Source organism: Fukomys damarensis, unplaced genomic scaffold, assembly GCF_012274545.1.
Source record: "Fukomys damarensis isolate Sample0158 unplaced genomic scaffold, DMR_v1.0_HiC HiC_scaffold_6, whole genome shotgun sequence".
NCBI classification, from domain to species: domain Eukaryota; kingdom Metazoa; phylum Chordata; class Mammalia; order Rodentia; family Bathyergidae; genus Fukomys; species Fukomys damarensis.
This window is the reverse complement of record NW_022900918.1, coordinates 32736734-32755093: the sequence shown is the minus strand read 5'-3', so window position 1 is coordinate 32755093 and position 18360 is coordinate 32736734. Positions and strand designations below refer to the sequence as shown.

The window sequence follows — 18360 nt, the reverse complement described above, 5'->3', positions numbered from 1 at the left end:
AAAAAAAAAAAAAAAAAAAAAAAAAAAAAAAAAAAAAAAAAAAAAAAAAAAAAAAAAGACAAAGGACTTGAATAGACATTACAGACATTTCCCCAAAGATAATAACAAATGGCCAACGAGCACGTGAAAAGCTGTTCTACGTCACTCATCATTAGGGAAATGGAAATCAAAATCACAGTGAAATACCACCTCACATCGTGAAATGAATGAAATGAGAATGGAAGGAGGGAGGGAGGGAGGGAAGACAGAGGAAGAGGGAGAAGCAAGACGTGCTTGATACAGAAACTGGAGCTGTCGTGCATTGGTGGGAATGTGAAATGGTTCAGCTGCTATGAAAAACAGTATCATGAGTCTTCAAAGATTAAAACCAGAATTACCACATGGTCCAGCAATTCCACTTTTGATATAAACCCCCAAAATCGGAAGCTGGGTCCCAGAGAGGTGCACATGTTCATAGCAGCACTACTCACAAAAACCAACCCAGATGTCCTTGGATCAACAAAATGTGGTCCGTACATACAGTGAATAGTATTCATGCTGAAAAAGGGAGATTCTGACATATGATGTAACATGCATGGACTCAGGATTTTAGGCTAGGTGCAATAAAACATCACAAAAGGACAAATCCTGCGTGACTCCACCTTTATGAGGAGCTGAAATGGTCACATTTGTGAGGACGAGGCCAGAGAAACAGAAGGGGAAGAAGGCACAGTTGTTCCATGGGTCCAGCTTTTCAGTTTGCGGAGACCAAAGAGGTTCTGGAGATCGCTGCAGAACAGTAAGAATGGACGTAACGACACTGAACTTCCAATATAAAGGAGATTTTACAGAGATACAGAGATGGATGGGTGGATTTATGTTTAAACATGCCAACACTGGTCCAATTCCACATTTATGTTTAACTCTTTTTTGGGGGTGTACCAGGGATCTAACTCAGGTCCTTAGGCTTGTGAGGCAGGCAGCAGAACCACTGAGCTAAATCCCCAGCCCATATGTTTAACTCTTAATAGAATATCAGGCACAAATAGTATGAAAAATGGAATCTTCTCAAGGCCCTGACCCAGTCCTATCCAGGAGAACTTTTCTCTAAAAAAGACAAGAGTGCCTCCAAGAAGAGTGGAAATAATCTATAAACTAAAATATTTTAGAGGAATAGGAATTTTAATAAGACTTCAAATCTGGTAAAGGTGAAGAGCTCCAAGTCCCACCACATATCTGTAGGTGGCAGTAATAGCACAGTATTTACATCAAAGTAGGCTGAAATATCAGTCAGTATGCAAAACTAGGTAACAGACAAGGAACCAAAAGTTTTATGTCCAATTTAACCACATTATTTATTTTAACCATATATGCACTCCTACATTAAATAAATAGCAGTTAACTTCTCTGACACAAAATCTTTTTGCCTTGCCCAAACACTTTCCCCTTAAGGCCAAACAGCCAGTCCTGGTGGACCTTATTTCTGTTTTTGCCTCATGCTTTCATTGATGTCTTTATGACCATTTCTACCTGAAAACATTAGCCATCCAATCTGAATATATGAATATTAAAGTTTTATTTGGACATGACATCACTTTCTTACAGAGAAACGCAAACACTAATGGGATCCCCAAGCTACTTGCTGAGCTGTGCAGTCAAGTACACATGGAGCGATGTGCCTGGCCTATGCCAGCAAGTCATACATCAAATGAGATGGACACAAGAGCTGAGAGTGCAACCATTCAACTGCAGAAGAGAGATGTCAGCCGGGTGTGGTGGCACACACCTGTAATCCTTGCACTTGGGAGGCTGAGGCAGGAGAACCGCTGAGAGTTTGGGCTACGTAGTGAATTCAAAGCCAGCCTGCACTATAAACCAAGACTCTGCCTTAAAAAAAAAAAGATGTCACAGATACCTACCTCAACACCCTAGTTCTAAAACCTGTGATTATAAATCAAATAAAATGTGACATTAATGTTAGAAAAATAAAACCCCAAACCAGAGGCAGGGACAGTCCCTCCTCCCACACACAAAGAGAAACAGGACCAAGCAAGCCACCTCATAAGTCTTGGAGGGTGGCACTACCCACTACTTCCTTTCCTTTTTTGCTAGGATCCTATTTAGACTGCATGGCTTGCTGGTAGGCAGGGGCTACATGAGCTGAAAGTCATAAATGTCTCATGAGGAACATCTGTATAAAAAGTATTAGCAATAAGAGATAACACTGCAGCCAAAGTTCAACTCACCTGTCACTGGTGCTAGGGTTTTTATAAACATAAAAGGCATAGCTCTGTTAAATAGCTCTCCTGAATAACCTGATCAGTAGTTTACTTTCAAGAAAACAAAACAAAAAAAGCATGCACAGGTTTTTGTCTTCCTTTGTAGGCTTACTGCAGTGTCTCCAAGAGGATGACTTAAAAGTAAAAATGAGGTAAAACCACACACATTAAAAAGCAACAGCATAATGTAAGACAAATGATGACAGGAAGAACTCGCACTGGGGGCTCTGAGTTTCGAAGAAGCACAATCACTCAGTCCAGGACACATTAAAGTTTGCCCAGTTACCATCCCACCTGCTCTCAACTACAGTCCCAGAAATTCAGAAGGCGAAGAAAGATAAAATACTGCAGTGGAAAGAGGTGATGAGAGGAATCCCTTCAAATTCTAAAGGCTGGACGTGGAAGGCCCCTTAGAAATGGTCTCTGCCAAGCTCCCCTTCCTTCCAGTTGGGAGTGATGGCAAGAGAAACGAGCCAGCTTCTGAGACAATCAGTGCGTTCGTCAGTGGCACACGCAGGGCTGCAGCAGAGCTACCCAGCCCCAGTGAAGGACAAGAACATTTTAAATATGCTGCAAGGAAAAGGAGATGCTTCTGATGGATCAGTGACAAAGAGAACTAGCATTTGGTGTCTAAGCACATACTGGACACAGCCTTGAGGGATGAGGCAATTCACAAACTGAGATTCCAGGTGGTATAAAAATTACTCATGGAAACAGCTTCAAGCACACTCAGTTTCTGCTAACTCCAAAGCCCAAGCTTTCTTTAAATAGCCTTTTTGAATATGAAATATAACACACGGCATGTAGTGTGGCAGGCTGAAAAATGTACGGCTTTCTTTCCATCCTTCCCCTGACTCGCTCTGGGGCCCTGGCCTCCTCCTCAGTCCTGCTAATGGAAACCTTGGAATGGAGTCAAGCCAGGAGTCGCCCGAGCTCCCCTTATAGGAAGCCTCAACAGAAACCACTACTGCCCCAAGGCTGCTCATTCCACAGGTTTCTTACCCTTGCTTCTTGAGCTCCTTGGGTCCCACATGGCCAGAGTAACAAAGAAAGACACAGTTGCAAGGTCTTCCAAGCAGATGTCTGGAGTTCCTTCCTCTGGGGGAAGTATTCCTCTGATTTTATCTTCCCCCACAATTACCATGCTTCAAAAATTTTTAATTAAACTAAGTATACTGGGTATGCACTAAAGGGCTTCATTTTGGCATATCTGAACCTGCATATTGATCATTCCCTTCCTATCAACCTTCGCCTTTTGTCACCTCTTCCTCTAACAGTGTCCTTTCTATTTTTGTGTTGTTTCTTTCTGCCTCTCTCTTCTCCCCTAGATTCTTCATATGAAAGAAATGTGATATTTGGCTTTCTGGGTCTGCCTATTTCACTTAACCTGATGGTTTCCAGTCCATTTTCCTGCACATGACATGATTTTGTTCTTTTTTATGGCTGAATAATATTCTATTGTGTATATATGCCACATTTTCTTTATGCATTCATCAACTGATGGGCACCTAGCTGTCTCCATAGCTTAGCTATTACGAATTGTACAATAAACGTAAGTGTGCAGGTATCTCCACGGTGCTAACTTCAATTCTTATGGTAACATGAGGAGTACTGGATCACCAAATCAATTGCTAGCTCTATTTTTAGTGTTTACAGAAACATCCATATTGATTTCCGTAATGGCTGTGCTAATCTATAGTCCCATCAATAGTGTAGAAGAGCCCCCCCCAATATCCTCACCAACATTTATTGTTTTGTTTTGTTTTGATATTTTGGATAACTACTAATCTGACTGGGTTGAGATGGAATCCTAGTGTAGTATTGATTTGCATTTCCCTGATGGCTAGAGGTACTTAACATTTTTTCATATACTAATCAGTCATTTGTACTTCTTTTCAGAAGTATCTGTTAATTCATTTGCCCATTTAGGGATCGAGCTATTTGGGTTGTGTCTGTTTGTTGGTTAAGTGTTCTGAGCTCTTCATATATTCCAGATATCCATCCTCTGTCAGAAGAGCACCTAGCAAAGATTTTTCTCGCACTCAGTAGGCTATTTTTTCCCTCTGCTGACTATTTCTTTTGCTGTAAAGAAGCTTTTAAAATTGATGTAAACTTATTTGTTGATCCTTGCTATTATTTCCTGGGCTAATAAAGTCCTATTCAGAAAACCTTTACCTGTGCCTATGACTTCAATTTTTTCTAGGAGTTTCAAAGTTTTGGGTCTTCTCCCTAGGTCCTTTGATCCATTTCAAATTGATTTTTGTACACAGGGAAAGGTGGGATGTGGTTTTAGTCTTCTACAAATGGATGTACAGTTTTCCTAGCACTATTTATTAAAGAGGCTATCTTTTATCCAACATATGATTTTGGCCTCTTCAATCAAGAACCAGGCGGCTGTTGTTATACATGTTTGTTTCTCTGTCCTCTATCCTAATTGTCTTTTTTTTGGGGGGGTACTAGGGATCAAACTCAGGTCCTTGCGTTTGCAAGGCAGGCGGTGGAACCACTGAGCTAAATCCCCAGCTATGTATCTATTTTTGTGCCAGTACTATCCTGTTTTTATTACTATGGCTTTGTAAGATATTTTAAAATCAGGAATAGGATTGCTCTTTTGCGCAAGATTGTTTTGGCTACTCTAGGTCTTTCGTCTCTGTATGAATTATAGTGTTGTTTATTATAGTTCTGTGACAATGTCATTGGTTTCTTGATGGGGATCATACTGACTCTAGTTTGTTTTTGGTAATATGGTCATTTCCCCCTCCTTATTATTACTACAAAATGATGTGACCACCTAAGAGTGAACACCTACATATTTAGGTATGGCCTGCTTCTTGAAATTCATATAAATGTCATCATCCACTATGAATTCCTTCATGTCTAGCTTTTTTAAAAATTAAGGAGATTCATCCACATTGGTATATCTGCCTTGTATATCATTTATTTTCTATTGTGAGCAGCACTCCTTTCTATGTCTACACAACTCATTTATTCATTCTATTGCTGTTAAACACTAAGTTGTTCCTAATTTGAGGCTATTATAAATAATGCTACTATGAACGTTCTTGTCTATGTCTCCTGGTGCACAAGAACACACAAACCTTCATTTTAGTACTTAATAACAAACTTTTCCTTATTTAAGCTCCCACCAGAAATGCACAAGAGCTCCCCATTGCTCAATGGCCTTGTCAACACTTTACTTTTTCAGATTTTGTTGTTGTCAGCATTTTGGTGGATGAATAAAGCCTTCTTGTGATTTTAGCTTTCATTTCCCTGATTACAAATGAAGCTGAGCAGGCACACATCTTCACTGGCCATTTGATCTGTACACCTTTGAGTGCTTGCTTATTCAAGTCTCCAGCTCCCTGAATGGCAGAGACCTTTCTATGACCAATAGCACCCACAGGTCGACAGAATCCAGCTACAAAGCCATTCCTTGGGAATATGAACTCATTGGTGACAAAACAAACCGGGGGGAGGTTCTATCCCCCCTTGAGATTGTTTGCTACAGGTCAAATTGTTATTGCTGATGACCAACCTCAACAAAACTCACTAAAACAAAATATAATGCTATGATTTGCCGTAAGAAAAGAACACATGGGGGCCAGAAATTTAGCTCAGTGGTTCCACCACCTGCCGCACAAGCACAAGGTCCTAAATTCAATTCCCAGTACAAAAAAAAAAAAGAGAGAGAGAGAAAAGAAAAGAGCACATGATCTGAGAATCATGAAAAAATATCCCTGGGTCACACCATCTGCAGTATACTCTGAGTGCTCAACATAAACATACTTTGGGCTCAGCTTGAAGACTGAGCTAGATAAAGCTCTTAAAGGATTTAGAACCCTTATCGGATGATAATTCACCTCCATTACCTTTGATAATACAGATAGAAACAAACGAAGAGATAATTTTAAAATCCTAAATAACTTACTCTAAATCTAAAACTTCACAGTTAAGGGGTTACTTTAACTATACAGATGGTTCTATACAAAAGCCCTCAGAATCAACCTCACACACACTGGAATGAATGTAGGTTTACATCTGAGTCACCTGATAACATACCTTCTACTTCTTTACCAATCCTTTTGGTGCCAGTACTTTCCCCTTGACATAACTAATACCTGAGATTAGTCAACCTATTGTGTGAAGGTTTATTTGGGTTTATGACCTGCAGGCCCTGTTGCTTTGGGCCTATGGCGGGATCACGTCAGGGCAGGGAAAGTGTGCTGGAGTGACTTAGTGGCCAGGAGGCCTCACGGTGTTCACATCATGGCTGAGAATGAAACAGAGAGAGGAGGAAACCAGCAGTCCTCAGAAAACATGCCCTCCATGACCTAAATCTTCCTACCAGGCACCCCGGCTTAAGGTTCCCACCATCTTCACAGCACCAGGCTGAGGACACAGCCTGTGATACCTACGCCTCTGGGGGACACGGATGATCCACACTAGGGCCCTCCACAGGGCCTTGTTCTTTTGATCTGCTATCTCCTCACATTAGCTTTCTCCCTATAGAGTCATCTCCAGCACACCCACTTTAACTGTGAGACCTGAATTTGCAGTTATAAGGTCATGGAAATCACAATAACCAGAATTCTAAGTCAGCTGCTGTGAGCCCTTTGACAACAGTTCCGTTAGGGCAATTGTCCCACTGTGAATTCTTGGCCTGGGTCCGTAGGACTTCAGTGGCTCCAGGACTGATTAACCGCCATATGGGAATCTTCCTATGAGGATCTTCTTATGACAGAATCTTTAAGGTAACGCCTCTCTTAATTCCCACTTTTTTTGCTTCTTTAGTTCTATTTTCATTAGGCTTGTCTACGACATACATGGCCAAATCTGGGTTCAAGTCGTTGGCTATGAAGTAATTAATTAACACATCCATAAAAGTTGCCAAAGGAATTCGAGAATGCTAAATTTATAATGCAATTTAGAAAATTAAATAAAAAGGTTGATACTAACTTGGTTATAAGATTATTGCTCTAAATTGTTGGGATTAAACACACACACATTTAGATAAATAGCTTCTCCATCTTTATCTAGAAACTCCTAGTATTCAACAAATCCCCTTACCCTACTTCTATTCTCCCCACCCTAAAAGAACAGTTTAGACAGAAGTCTGAGAAAGGGAGAAGCAGGGGACAAGGTAACAAAATACCAAACTGGAGAGTGTTAGGGCCACATGAGACACTCCTGCTGTTATACTCCTGCTGCTCTCCCTGGGGACTGGCTGTCTAGCTCCAGACCTGCTGCTGACTGTCTCCATGCTGGGACAGGGGAACACTACTATACTACAGCCTTCCCCTGGTCACAATACTGGTGGGAGGCAAGAAAGGTAAGGCACCCTCAGGCTTGCTACGGTTGGGGAACTATGTTAATTAAGAACAGGATATACTATTTTACCTGTGGCACAGACAAGCCTCTGACCCAGAGCATGCTTTACAATGGGGATTTGTTGTCTAAATCCACTAAGTATATCCTTCCTAATAATTATAAAATTGGCTTATCTGAGTCAGGTTATAGTCACTCAACAACTGGACTTTCATGTTGAAATCAAAATGCACTCAGAGTTTTTAACATGTAAACCAGAACACAAAACCAGAGCTAAAACAGATTCTTTCATAAAGTGAGGGGAAACCTGCAGTCTCTAGGAATATGTGCGATCTCATTTTGGAAAGGTCTAAAAATGCTCTTTTGCTTGCATAAGTGAGGAAATTAAAGCTGCAGGAATGCTTCCTGAAGTTCTTGTGTTTGAATATAAAATTCAATAAGATCAAGTACTAAAGAAGAAAACCAGACGTTATAAAAGTTTAATCCTGGATTCAGGGTTTACTTGCTGTAAATGGTGTGGGGGATTTGGGGGGGCTGTAATTCTTTCCCAATATAAAATCATGACGAAGAGCCAGGAAGAGCAGAGAAAAAAGTATTTAAGGCTGCAGGGTGCGGGGGGATGGGGCCACTCCTATCCCAGACCTTCGTCTATGTCTCTACATCTCACACACTGCTCAGTGTCCCTGCCGCTCACACTGGGCTCAGGAACTTGGCCATTACACCCCCAACCTCTTCACTGGTTCACCTGCTTGTTCACATACTCAATCAACATTAAATGCCCCTCTACCACACGTGTTCCACCAATGCCAGCTCTCGAGGACTGTGATGTACTGAAGCAAAAGAGGCAAGTCAGTGTGCAACAGCAATGCACACGCACCATCACTGGGGTGAGCAGCCACTGCTAAGGGATGGCCAGCCCAGCTTTGGAGGGCAGAGGATGCTTCCAAGAGGGGCAGCTGTGACGTAGGAGCACAGCGGGAAGGAGAGCTCCAGGTGGGGGACAGCACGCATGAGGCCGAAGAGGATCTGTAAGAGGTCCCATTCTGGATGAAACAATAAGATGGAAAGGAGGGAAAGCGGATCGCAACCTTAAGCCAGGACTTCGGAGATCTCCTCATATGCCTGAGACTCCTCTCTCTGAGAAACTGGCAATTCAGAAATAATGTCACGTATAGGACGGGGCGCAAGGCTTAATGGGAAGATATCATCACTGCATCTGTTGGTGTTTTGTTTTTGTTTTTTGGGTACCAGGGATTGAACTCGGGACCTTGCGCTTGCAAGGTAGGTGGTAGAACCACTGACCTAAATCCCCAGCCCAGCATCTGTTGATTTTAATAGCACAGAGGAAGCTAATCAACACTTAATTTCAGAAAACATGTCACAGGCTCTGTGAAGTAAAGCAAAGAACCCACTGGTCTACAGAGGAGAGGTTTCTGTCCAGCTGAAATGTCACACTCCTGTGCAGGGTATGAAACGTAACACCAATTATGAGAAACTGATGGATATAGTACAGTAATGGAGTCAGATCTAGCCAATGAACCAGGGCAGTTACCCTGTAAAAAGTTATCACACTGGTGGGGGAACGGGGAGGGCGCTGAGCTCCTGAACAGCTGTTCTCTCTGAGCTCTCTGGCAAGTCAGTGGCCCTCTGTGGCCCTATGCGGTCCTCCGTGTCCTCATTCACAGAGGAAACTACGGTTGTTGCCAAAGCTCCTAAAACCCACTATGATGACAGGCTACCATAGTCAATGATTACTTTATCACCAAAGGCAAAGACTAAAGTGACTTTGGTGAGGCACAGAGTTACTATCATTTTGCTTAAAAAAGAACAAACATGGGCTGTAAAATTCTTAAAAACACAAATGAAGTTAAATGAAGGTGAATTTTAAAAGTTGACAAATCGGGCATAACTGAATCAAAAGATAATTTAAATTGTAGGACAAGCAAATGAGATTTTTTTTAAAGAAAAGGGAAAGCTTAAACATGAATATAATTAGGCAATGGTATGGGTTGCTCACTTCCCTTCCTCTTGGTTTCATTTCAGTTTTTAGGTTTAAACACTCCTAATGTGTAAATTATTCCATATGAAGATTTCCAGATTTCTTTCTGTTAAGATTTGAAGAGATCTAGGGCCTGGGATTTAGCTCAGTGGTACCACTGCCTGCCTTACAAGCACAAGGTCCTAAGTTCTATCCCCAGCACTGGGGAAAATAAAAAAGATTTGAAGAGATCTTAATGTAAAGGAAATTATTTCTAGATTTCCATCTGATTTAAAGGGGACACAAAGCCTTGAGGACTTACAAAATAAAACTAAAGTAGGTAACTAAATATGGAAAGAAAGAATTGAAGATCTGATTGTAACTATTTAGCAATGGTTAAATAGTAAAAACGGGATGCTCTATAATTTTAGGAACGTGGTAGAATAAGAGGTACCCATAGGTACTTTGCTGCTTAGGAGCACTTAAGTGCCCAGGTGCTTTGTTAAGAACTTAGGATTCTTCTGAATGAGTATCTTCACAATCGCATCACATGGGTTTATCTGCTTTAATTGTACAGAAACTAAGGAGGAACAAAGGCCCAGGGTGGTTAAATACTTAAATAAAGTCACACAGCTTAGAAAGTAAATAAGCTTTGAACCCTGTTCTACTCAACATCAACTCTTCTCATTCAATAAACGATGCAGACTTTAAAGCATCAAAGTAAATAGTTAACTGAAGAAAAATTTCTCCTTTTCATATGACTGTCTTAAATATTTGCCATCATTTCAAGAGAAGCTTATGTTAAGCATGACTTCATAAACAAATTACTTGTGAAAGAGAAAAACCACATCCAGGGTAAAGTTGTAAATTGAAAAGGCTTATTTCAAAGAGCACTTCCTGAAAGAGAGAGAAGCAATTACGGCCAACTCCTCCAGCAAGGCCTACCTTTGAAACATCCTGTTAAAGCAACGAGCCAGTGAAACACAAAAGAAATGCAGCCTTTCTGAAATACACCATTTCCAGACAGAGATATTTTAACACCAGCAACTAAAAAATGTCTCTTTTGTAGAACTGGAGATACCAGAAAATGCTCACTTCTACAACAGCCCTCTGACCAGCAGGAGGTAAGCAACATTAAATTGACTTTGTAGATCAGTATCAAAAGTAATGCTTTACTTACTCAGCATCAGTTTACTTAATTTTTAATATTACAGAAACTATATTGGTAAAAGACTGAAATAGGTTATCATTTTCCCATTACTATGATTTTGCATTTTTAATATTATTTTACACTAAGTGTAAATGCAGTTTTTTTCAAATTCAGGAAATACTGATGTGATAAATCATAAATATATTCAGGTGTCTTTGCCACATGATTTTAATTATACTGTTTATAAAAGTAACTGTTTTTAAGAAAAGAGTAACTCTAGGGAAGGGTTAAGCCTATGAAGGGAGGGCAGGGGGATGGGGAAAAACAAGAACCAAGACATATCATGTAAAGGTACAAGGTCCCAATGATACATGTAACTGTATTGTTTGCTTTAAATGTACCAATAAACTAAATGGAAAAAAAAAAAGAGTAATTCAAGATAATCAAGAAATCTAAAGCTTTATGGAGTTAACTTGAAAAACACTCCTTTAACACTTATCCAAAACAATTTTGTATTTGCACAGCACCATTATACTATAATGCCTTTAAGACACATGCATGCATCTCTCACTGTTTTTTTCAAACTGAAGCAAATGAATACAACTTTTGATGATAAATGGATTACATAAAAGCAGCCTGAACCCAAATGGGGGAAGGTTTACTTATGACAGTTTGTAAGCACAGAAATTTATGAGAGTAGGAGATAGGTGAAAAAAAAAACAAAACAAAATTTCTTACATTATAATTGCTACTGTTTATAAATTCACTGAGATTTAAAAATAAATTTAATATTTAAATGTATGATACTGAAAGTTCGAATTTTTCTGGATAGTACTTTTCTCATTAATAGAAATTAGTATCTAGTTACATCAATATTTGGAAAAATCTAATATAGGTTTTAATATATATACAGAATTCTATTTCAAAATCATATTTAACCCAAAAAGCTGACAAACTAGTTTAGGAAATCAGGAAGGAAGAAAGTCAGGAAAGAAGGAAGGAAAAGAGCAGGAGGGAATAAACTTCTTTTGTTTGTCCACAGCAATTTCTCAAATTAATCTTTACCAAGAGCCCATGATGCCATCGATGACAGGCTGCTAATCTCCCCCATAATCCTCACTAAAGAGAGATCAGGGTTGAACTAGAGACAAGTAGTTCTACAAAGTGACGTTTTTGAGGGGTACTTTTCTAATACCACCACATTTCCAGGAGATGACTCAAAGGTCCACCTCTATGGGGCCAGGGATTTAGCTTAGTGGTTTGGCTTCCTGCCTTGCAAGCACAAGGACCCAAGTTCAATTCCTGGTACCCCAAAAAAGGCCCACCTCTTTGTAGCAAGGCTAGTTTTAAAATTTCTGCCAGCTGTTGCATCGTGGGCAAGGGAAGTTTCATGTCAGGAGGTCAATGATATTTACAATCACAGCTAAGTACTTTTCCACTTGAAATGGACACATTTTCTGGGTGATGGGATTTTATTAGTTTCTATATATACATAAAGTTGCCAAGTGACTTCTTAGCACTGTTTCTCTTAGATATTCCTTTTTAAAACTTGAGAGATGGCACGGATGCTTCAGTACAAGTTATTGTACTGGCAGAAACCTTTTCCAGGCACTGCTTTCTGTGTATCATGGAGGTGGCCAAGATCAGCTTCCAGGACACCAGTCAGTGACCTGGCAGCCTTGGCCTTGGGCACACCCCACTGTGTGCTGAAAACAGCTCACTGGTGGTCCAGCTCTCCATCTGTAGACCTCGATGCAGAACACTGCTGTTTCTAGACCTACGGGAACTCAAAGAGAACATGATGTAATACTATGAACTAAAATGTTTGCCATTTTTTTTCCTGAGCTTTGCAACCATTTATTCCTGTCGAGTGGGTGCACCATTCCAGGGAGTGCCATGATACCAGGTCAATGACCAGAGTGGACAGAGTAAGCTCCTATTCCATCTCTCAGCTCCAAAAATCTATTTCATACATTGTCCTCGATCGGAGGAGGCATTAAATATTAAAGTCATAAGAACAGATACTACTCTTGATCTTAGCCCAAAGGCCACGAAGTGACTGCCACTTAAAAATAATAACAGGGGTTTAATGGGCAACTATGAAAGTCTTCCCTGAGAAACCAAATAGATGCTGAGGGTTACCTCATCAAACTTTTCAAATTTTCATTCACCCACCCTTCATTTAGTAAGTAATTACTTGTTGAGTACCCACTATGTGCTTACTAGACAGTAAGGATGCAGGGGTGTAAAAAGCGTTTCTGCTCCCTTATGGACTGTCCATTAATAACCAGTGTGGTTCTTTTGTTAGTTTTCTAAAATATAATTTTTCTATTGAAATTGTATTTAATGATTAAAAAAGTATTATTTGAACATTACTAATTTTCGTAACTGAATCTGTAAATAGAATGAAGGTGTTAAATAATGGCAAGCCATTTTTATAAGACTTAAAATCCAGATTGACTTTGCCCCAATTAGTCCAATCAAAGAATGCTATCCAACTCCACACTACAGAAGAGAATCATAGAGAAAACATATTCTTTGGGAAGAAGGAGAAAATGAGCAGAGAGAATGAAAATGAGTGATTCTGCTAGAGCACTGTTGTGCCCCGGGCCATTGTACTAGATGAGTACAAAATCAGGCCTGAGGTGCAGCTCAGTGGTGAAATGTATACACGATGCACTGTAAATTAATGCATAATAGTAACCTCTACAGAACATATTCCTTATTGGGTTACCTCATAAGATGCTCTTAAAATTAAAAAAATTACAATTTACTAATCTGAAAAGTCTAATAAGCAGTTTTTCTTAATTATGTTTACAGTTTCTACGTATAATGCCTATCATCAAGCTATGATTACCCCAAGCAACCAAGACCAACCTGGCCCTTCCAATAGCTCACATCCAGATGAATACAAAGTTGCAGCCCTTGTATTCTACAGCTGTATCTTCATAATCGGAATATTTGTTAATGTCACTGCATTATGGGTTTTCAGTTGTACCACCAAGAAGAGAACCACCGTAACCATCTATATGATGAATGTGGCACTACTGGACTTAATATTTATAATGAGTCTGCCCTTTAGAATGTTTTACTATGCAAAAGGTGAATGGCCATTCGGAGAATACTTCTGCCACATTCTTGGGGCTCTTGTGGTGTTTTACCCAAGCATTGCTCTATGGCTTTTTGCTTTTATTAGCGCAGACAGATACATGGCAATTGTGCAGCCAAAATATGCCAAAGAACTGAAAAACACATGCAAAGCTGTGTTCGCATGTGTAGGAGTCTGGATAATGACCTTGACAACCACTGTCCCTCTGCTACTGCTCTATGATGACCCAGACAGAGCCTCCTCCCCAGCTACCTGCCTGAAGATCTCTGATATCATCCACTTAAAAGCTGCCAATGTGCTGAACTTCACGCGACTGGTATTTTTTTTCTTGGTCCCTTTGTTCATCATGATTGGATGCTACTTGGTCATTATTCACAGTCTCCTCCATGGCAGAACGTCTAAGCTGAAGCCCAAGGTCAAGGAGAAGTCCATCAGGATCATCATCACTCTCGTGCTACAGGTGCTCATCTGCTTCACGCCTTTCCACACCTGTTTCGCCCTCCTGATGCTAGACGGGGAAGACAACAGCTACAATCCCTGGGGAGCCTTCACCACCTTCCTCATGAACCTCAGCACCTGTCTCGATGTGATTCTCTACTACATTGTTTCCAAACAATTTCAGGCTCGAGTCATCAGTGTCATGCTATACCGCAATTACCTCCGCAGTGTGCGCAGAAAAAGTTTCCGATCCAGTTTCCGGTCTGGCAGTTTACGGTCACTAAGCAACATCAATAGTGAAATGTTATGAACCGAAGGAAACTGTTTCTCTTCAATCTCTTTAAAATTCATTTTTACAAATATTCTAGGGTTAATGGAGATTCTGCATGATATTATCAAGTTTATCAAATAAACTTCTAAAAACTCATTAAAAAGAAAGCTTTTCAACCTTTAAAACCTCTTCTTACTGTGGCAACGTGACTCAATATCTTGATTTTAATTTGTATTATTTTCATTTAAAAACATATAAAACATTTCATAAATTAACAGAAAAATACAAAAATGTTTTCATACTCAAACCTTATCTACACAGATAACTGACTTAACATTTTGGATTTAATTCTGTGTGCAAGTGACTCACATGAGCAAAAGCCCAGTTACTGCTCAAAATAATTTGAATAAACTATTTTCCATATAGATGCATCTTTTTTATATCTAATTTACACTCAGGACTGAAAGTCTAAATTCAATATTGAACATTCTAAACACCAAATTTCTGAGATTTTTACACAAGCAACTATGTTCAACTCAACACATTACTAGTTCAGAGCAAAATTTCTGGCAGCAGGCAGCAGAGGGGCCTGCAAAGCCTACACCCATTGGTACTTCACTACTATAAAGTCATTTTCTTTTGAAAACAGGCTACATAAGTCTATGATTGAAACCCAAGATCTTATTTCTGCCCAATAATGCAATTCACTCCTATGACCTGAGAGTTTTACTATGCGGTGAAAGACTTTTCTCCAATGTTGAGAGCACGCTCGTCTTGTAAAAATATTATATTACAAAGACACATCTTTCCAGGTTCTATGTCACAGCACGAGTAGCAATTATCAGGGACCTTATACGCTTATCCTATCTTGACTATTTAACTTTTCCATAAAGTAACAAACCAAATAACTTCTCCATCTAAAAGAAAAGGAAAACTATAATCCATAGAACTAACATTCTAAATACTATGGAAGTAAAAAAAGAAAAGATTCAACTATAATCCCCTCTCTGCTAAATCACCTTTATCACTCTTAACATGATCATTCCCTAATGGGACTAAGAACCAAACACATGCATTGCTTATAAAGGGATTTCTAGAATTAACATGGGTACATTCACATTCTAAAAAAAAAGAAAAAGAAACTAATCTAATCATAAAATAGTAGTTTAGCACTAGAAGATCCCTCAGATGATCTAGAACTGCCCTGAAATGTAAAGAAACTAAGGGTGAAAGAAATTTTATGACTTGCTCAGCTAAGAAACCAAGACTAGAAGCCAAGTTTAATTCTCCTTTCAGGTTCAATTTTTCAATAGTAAAAAGTAAAAAGGTTTACTAAATATAAACACTGTCATAACTGCCTAAGATACAAGAGTCAAGGTACTCAAAGTATTGAGATGCAGTTGCTTCTCAGCAAAGAAAAATATTTGACTTTTAGTTTAAATAGCCAAGTAAGATATTCATAAATATCCTTAAATGAATAGTTACTACTAAAACAAGAGAAATAACTTCTGTATTTAATGTGGAGTTTTATGGTAGACACACACAGATAACAACACACACACACACACACACACACACAGTGTTGTATATAGGTCAGTGGTAGAGTGTCTGCCCATCATGCACCAGGCCCTGAGTTCGATCCCCAGCATTGAAGATACATAGTTATAGCCTACTTTCAACTCTAGATGAATTCACTCTTCTGCAACTTATTAAGTGGAAAGGTCTCTGCAATAGTTTTTATTATAAGAAGAGTTTAGTCTTGAAACACAAAGCACAACAAAAGACTTTGATAAAGTAAAAATGCTATCATCATTCTCACAATAAAATTACATACGATCTAAAAGCAATTTATGAAAAAATTATTTAGCATTGTAATCAGACATATTTTAACACAATATGTAAAAATTCAGAATTCTATTCTGGAGGCATTACAATTCTAACACCCACATGCAAATAAAATAATAAGTACAGTGTACAAAGATAGATGTGTGACATGCATGGGTTACTAGACATAGGATATATATGCATATATATATGCACACATATATACATATACAGATGGCTTTTTTTTTTTTTGTACCGGGGATTGAACTTAGGTCCTTGTGCTTGTGAGACAGGCTCTGGAATCACTGAGCTAAATCCCCGGCCCCAGATGGCTTTTAATAATGGAGCTTCTTTGAAACCAATGGTTATATTTTCTAAATTTAAATAACAATGATGAATATCCATCACATGTCAGGAACAATTTCTATGCAAAGCACTACAAGAATAGATGAACAGGTCTATGTATGGTTCAAAGATCTGAGACTCACTATAATCAAGACTATCCCTTCAATATTACTAAGTATAAGGACATAAATACATAATGTAAAACTTGCTTCTTCCTCAAAGAACTGGTAGAGGGCATCAAAGGCATATATGATTGTGATGATGATGATATTATAAAAAATATAATGTAAATACCAACAGGAATATTAAGAAAGTGTTGTATATTCATAAAAAGGGCAGTGAATCCTGACAAAAGGCAAAAGGGAGCCAAAAGCACACCAAATAGACATGAGAATATAAATACTGCACATAACAGGTTAAAGTCCAATGACTGCTAGGGGGAAAAGACTAAATACTGAATGGTGGTCAGATTCTAAGATCTTAAAAGAAGAAAGCTGACAGAGAGGAGCAGGATCTACTGCAAGCACCTTCGTGTGAGTGAGATTATTTACCTCTCACCACTGTGCTGTGAAGTACAGAGTACCTTGAACTGACACATGATGGTTATCTACACGGAGCACTCAGCATAGAACTTGAGAGATGCGACTTGCTCGAGCTCGAGAGTTTATATGCCTCGTAAGTGGCACAGCTGGAATCTCAAATCTGTGATGACAAAGCCCCTGCCATTCCCACTACTTCAGACAGCCTTGCTGGCATTTGGGAGGAGTCTGACCTTTATTCTGAAGGATATGGGAATTTAAGGATATCAAAAGCAAGGACTGGCACAGTCAAGCCTGTATTTTAGAAAGGTAACTTCTGACAGCATTGTACAGAACGCTCTGAAATTGGCAGGAAACTAGAGAATCACAATAAAAATTCATACAAGAAAAGACCAGAGGGGAAAAAAAAAAAAGATCAGAGATTAGATGAGGGGGATGCTAGTGGAAGTAGAGAAAAAGATGAACAAATGAGCTGTTTAGGACTTTGAATTAATAAGAATGGTGCCCTACACCACAGATAAGGAAAAGATTTGTCAGCTTGGATGACCAAGTCCATGGAAATGTATCACTAAGGAAGCCAAAAGGCAGAGAAGACAAGGGGAGACAGGAGACCAGAAGACCTAAGAACTTCTAAAGGTCAAGTTTGCAATCTAGAAGCCAGTAGGAAACATGACTGTAGAAAGATTAGGAGAGTAGTAAGGGCTGGGGATAGAGGGCTAAGAAACAAACAATGGATGTGAACTGTCGATGAAGTCACAGCAGAGGCTGAAATAATCAAAAAACAAACATACAAACAAACAAAACCCTGCTGGGAATAAGCTGAGCTGAGAAGAGAGATGCAGACAGTGACTAAGGTCAATAAGACCAGGAGAGGTTTGTGCTGGGACCTGAGGGAGCTGGTGATTTCAGGAAATAAAAAGAGGTTAAAAGCATTTAATGTGCTACTGAAGGTCAAGTAGGATGACTGGTAGCTTAAGAAATTAGGTGGTTACTGTAGACCTTTGTAAGAGAAGTGTCAACAGTGGTGAATAAAATAATAATTAAGCACAAAGTAAAACATTTTAGAGTGCACAGATAAATTTGGCACCGATGGAAAAGAAAAAGATGTTATATGAAAGCCAAT

The 18360-nt window shown here is 39.3% G+C and overlaps 2 protein-coding genes and 1 non-coding gene across 7 annotated transcripts in view; 1 reads left to right on the top strand and 2 right to left on the bottom strand.

The window, feature by feature from the left end:
• The window catches only part of Ubac2 (UBA domain containing 2), a 157017-nt gene that overhangs the window by 107517 nt on the left and 31140 nt on the right, over positions 1 to 18360 (bottom strand). The gene's annotated exons all lie outside the window — the stretch shown is intronic.
• Positions 234 to 14704, top strand: Gpr18 (G protein-coupled receptor 18). Of its 2 annotated transcripts, none has more exons than XM_010604597.1 (3): positions 234 to 778; positions 10631 to 10685; positions 13532 to 14704. In XM_010604597.1, exon 3 carries the CDS (start codon positions 13561 to 13563, stop codon positions 14566 to 14568), a length of 1008 nt encoding a protein of 335 aa, XP_010602899.1. In that variant the 5' UTR covers positions 234 to 778; positions 10631 to 10685; positions 13532 to 13560; the 3' UTR covers positions 14569 to 14704. The 2 variants fall into 2 exon arrangements, with proteins under 2 accessions (XP_010602899.1, XP_010602898.1); XM_010604596.2 differs by lacking the exon at positions 234 to 778 and adding an exon at positions 6944 to 7009.
• LOC117285145 lies at positions 12581 to 12771 on the bottom strand. The gene has a single exon (XR_004516126.1). It is a non-coding gene; the product is annotated as a U2 spliceosomal RNA (small nuclear RNA).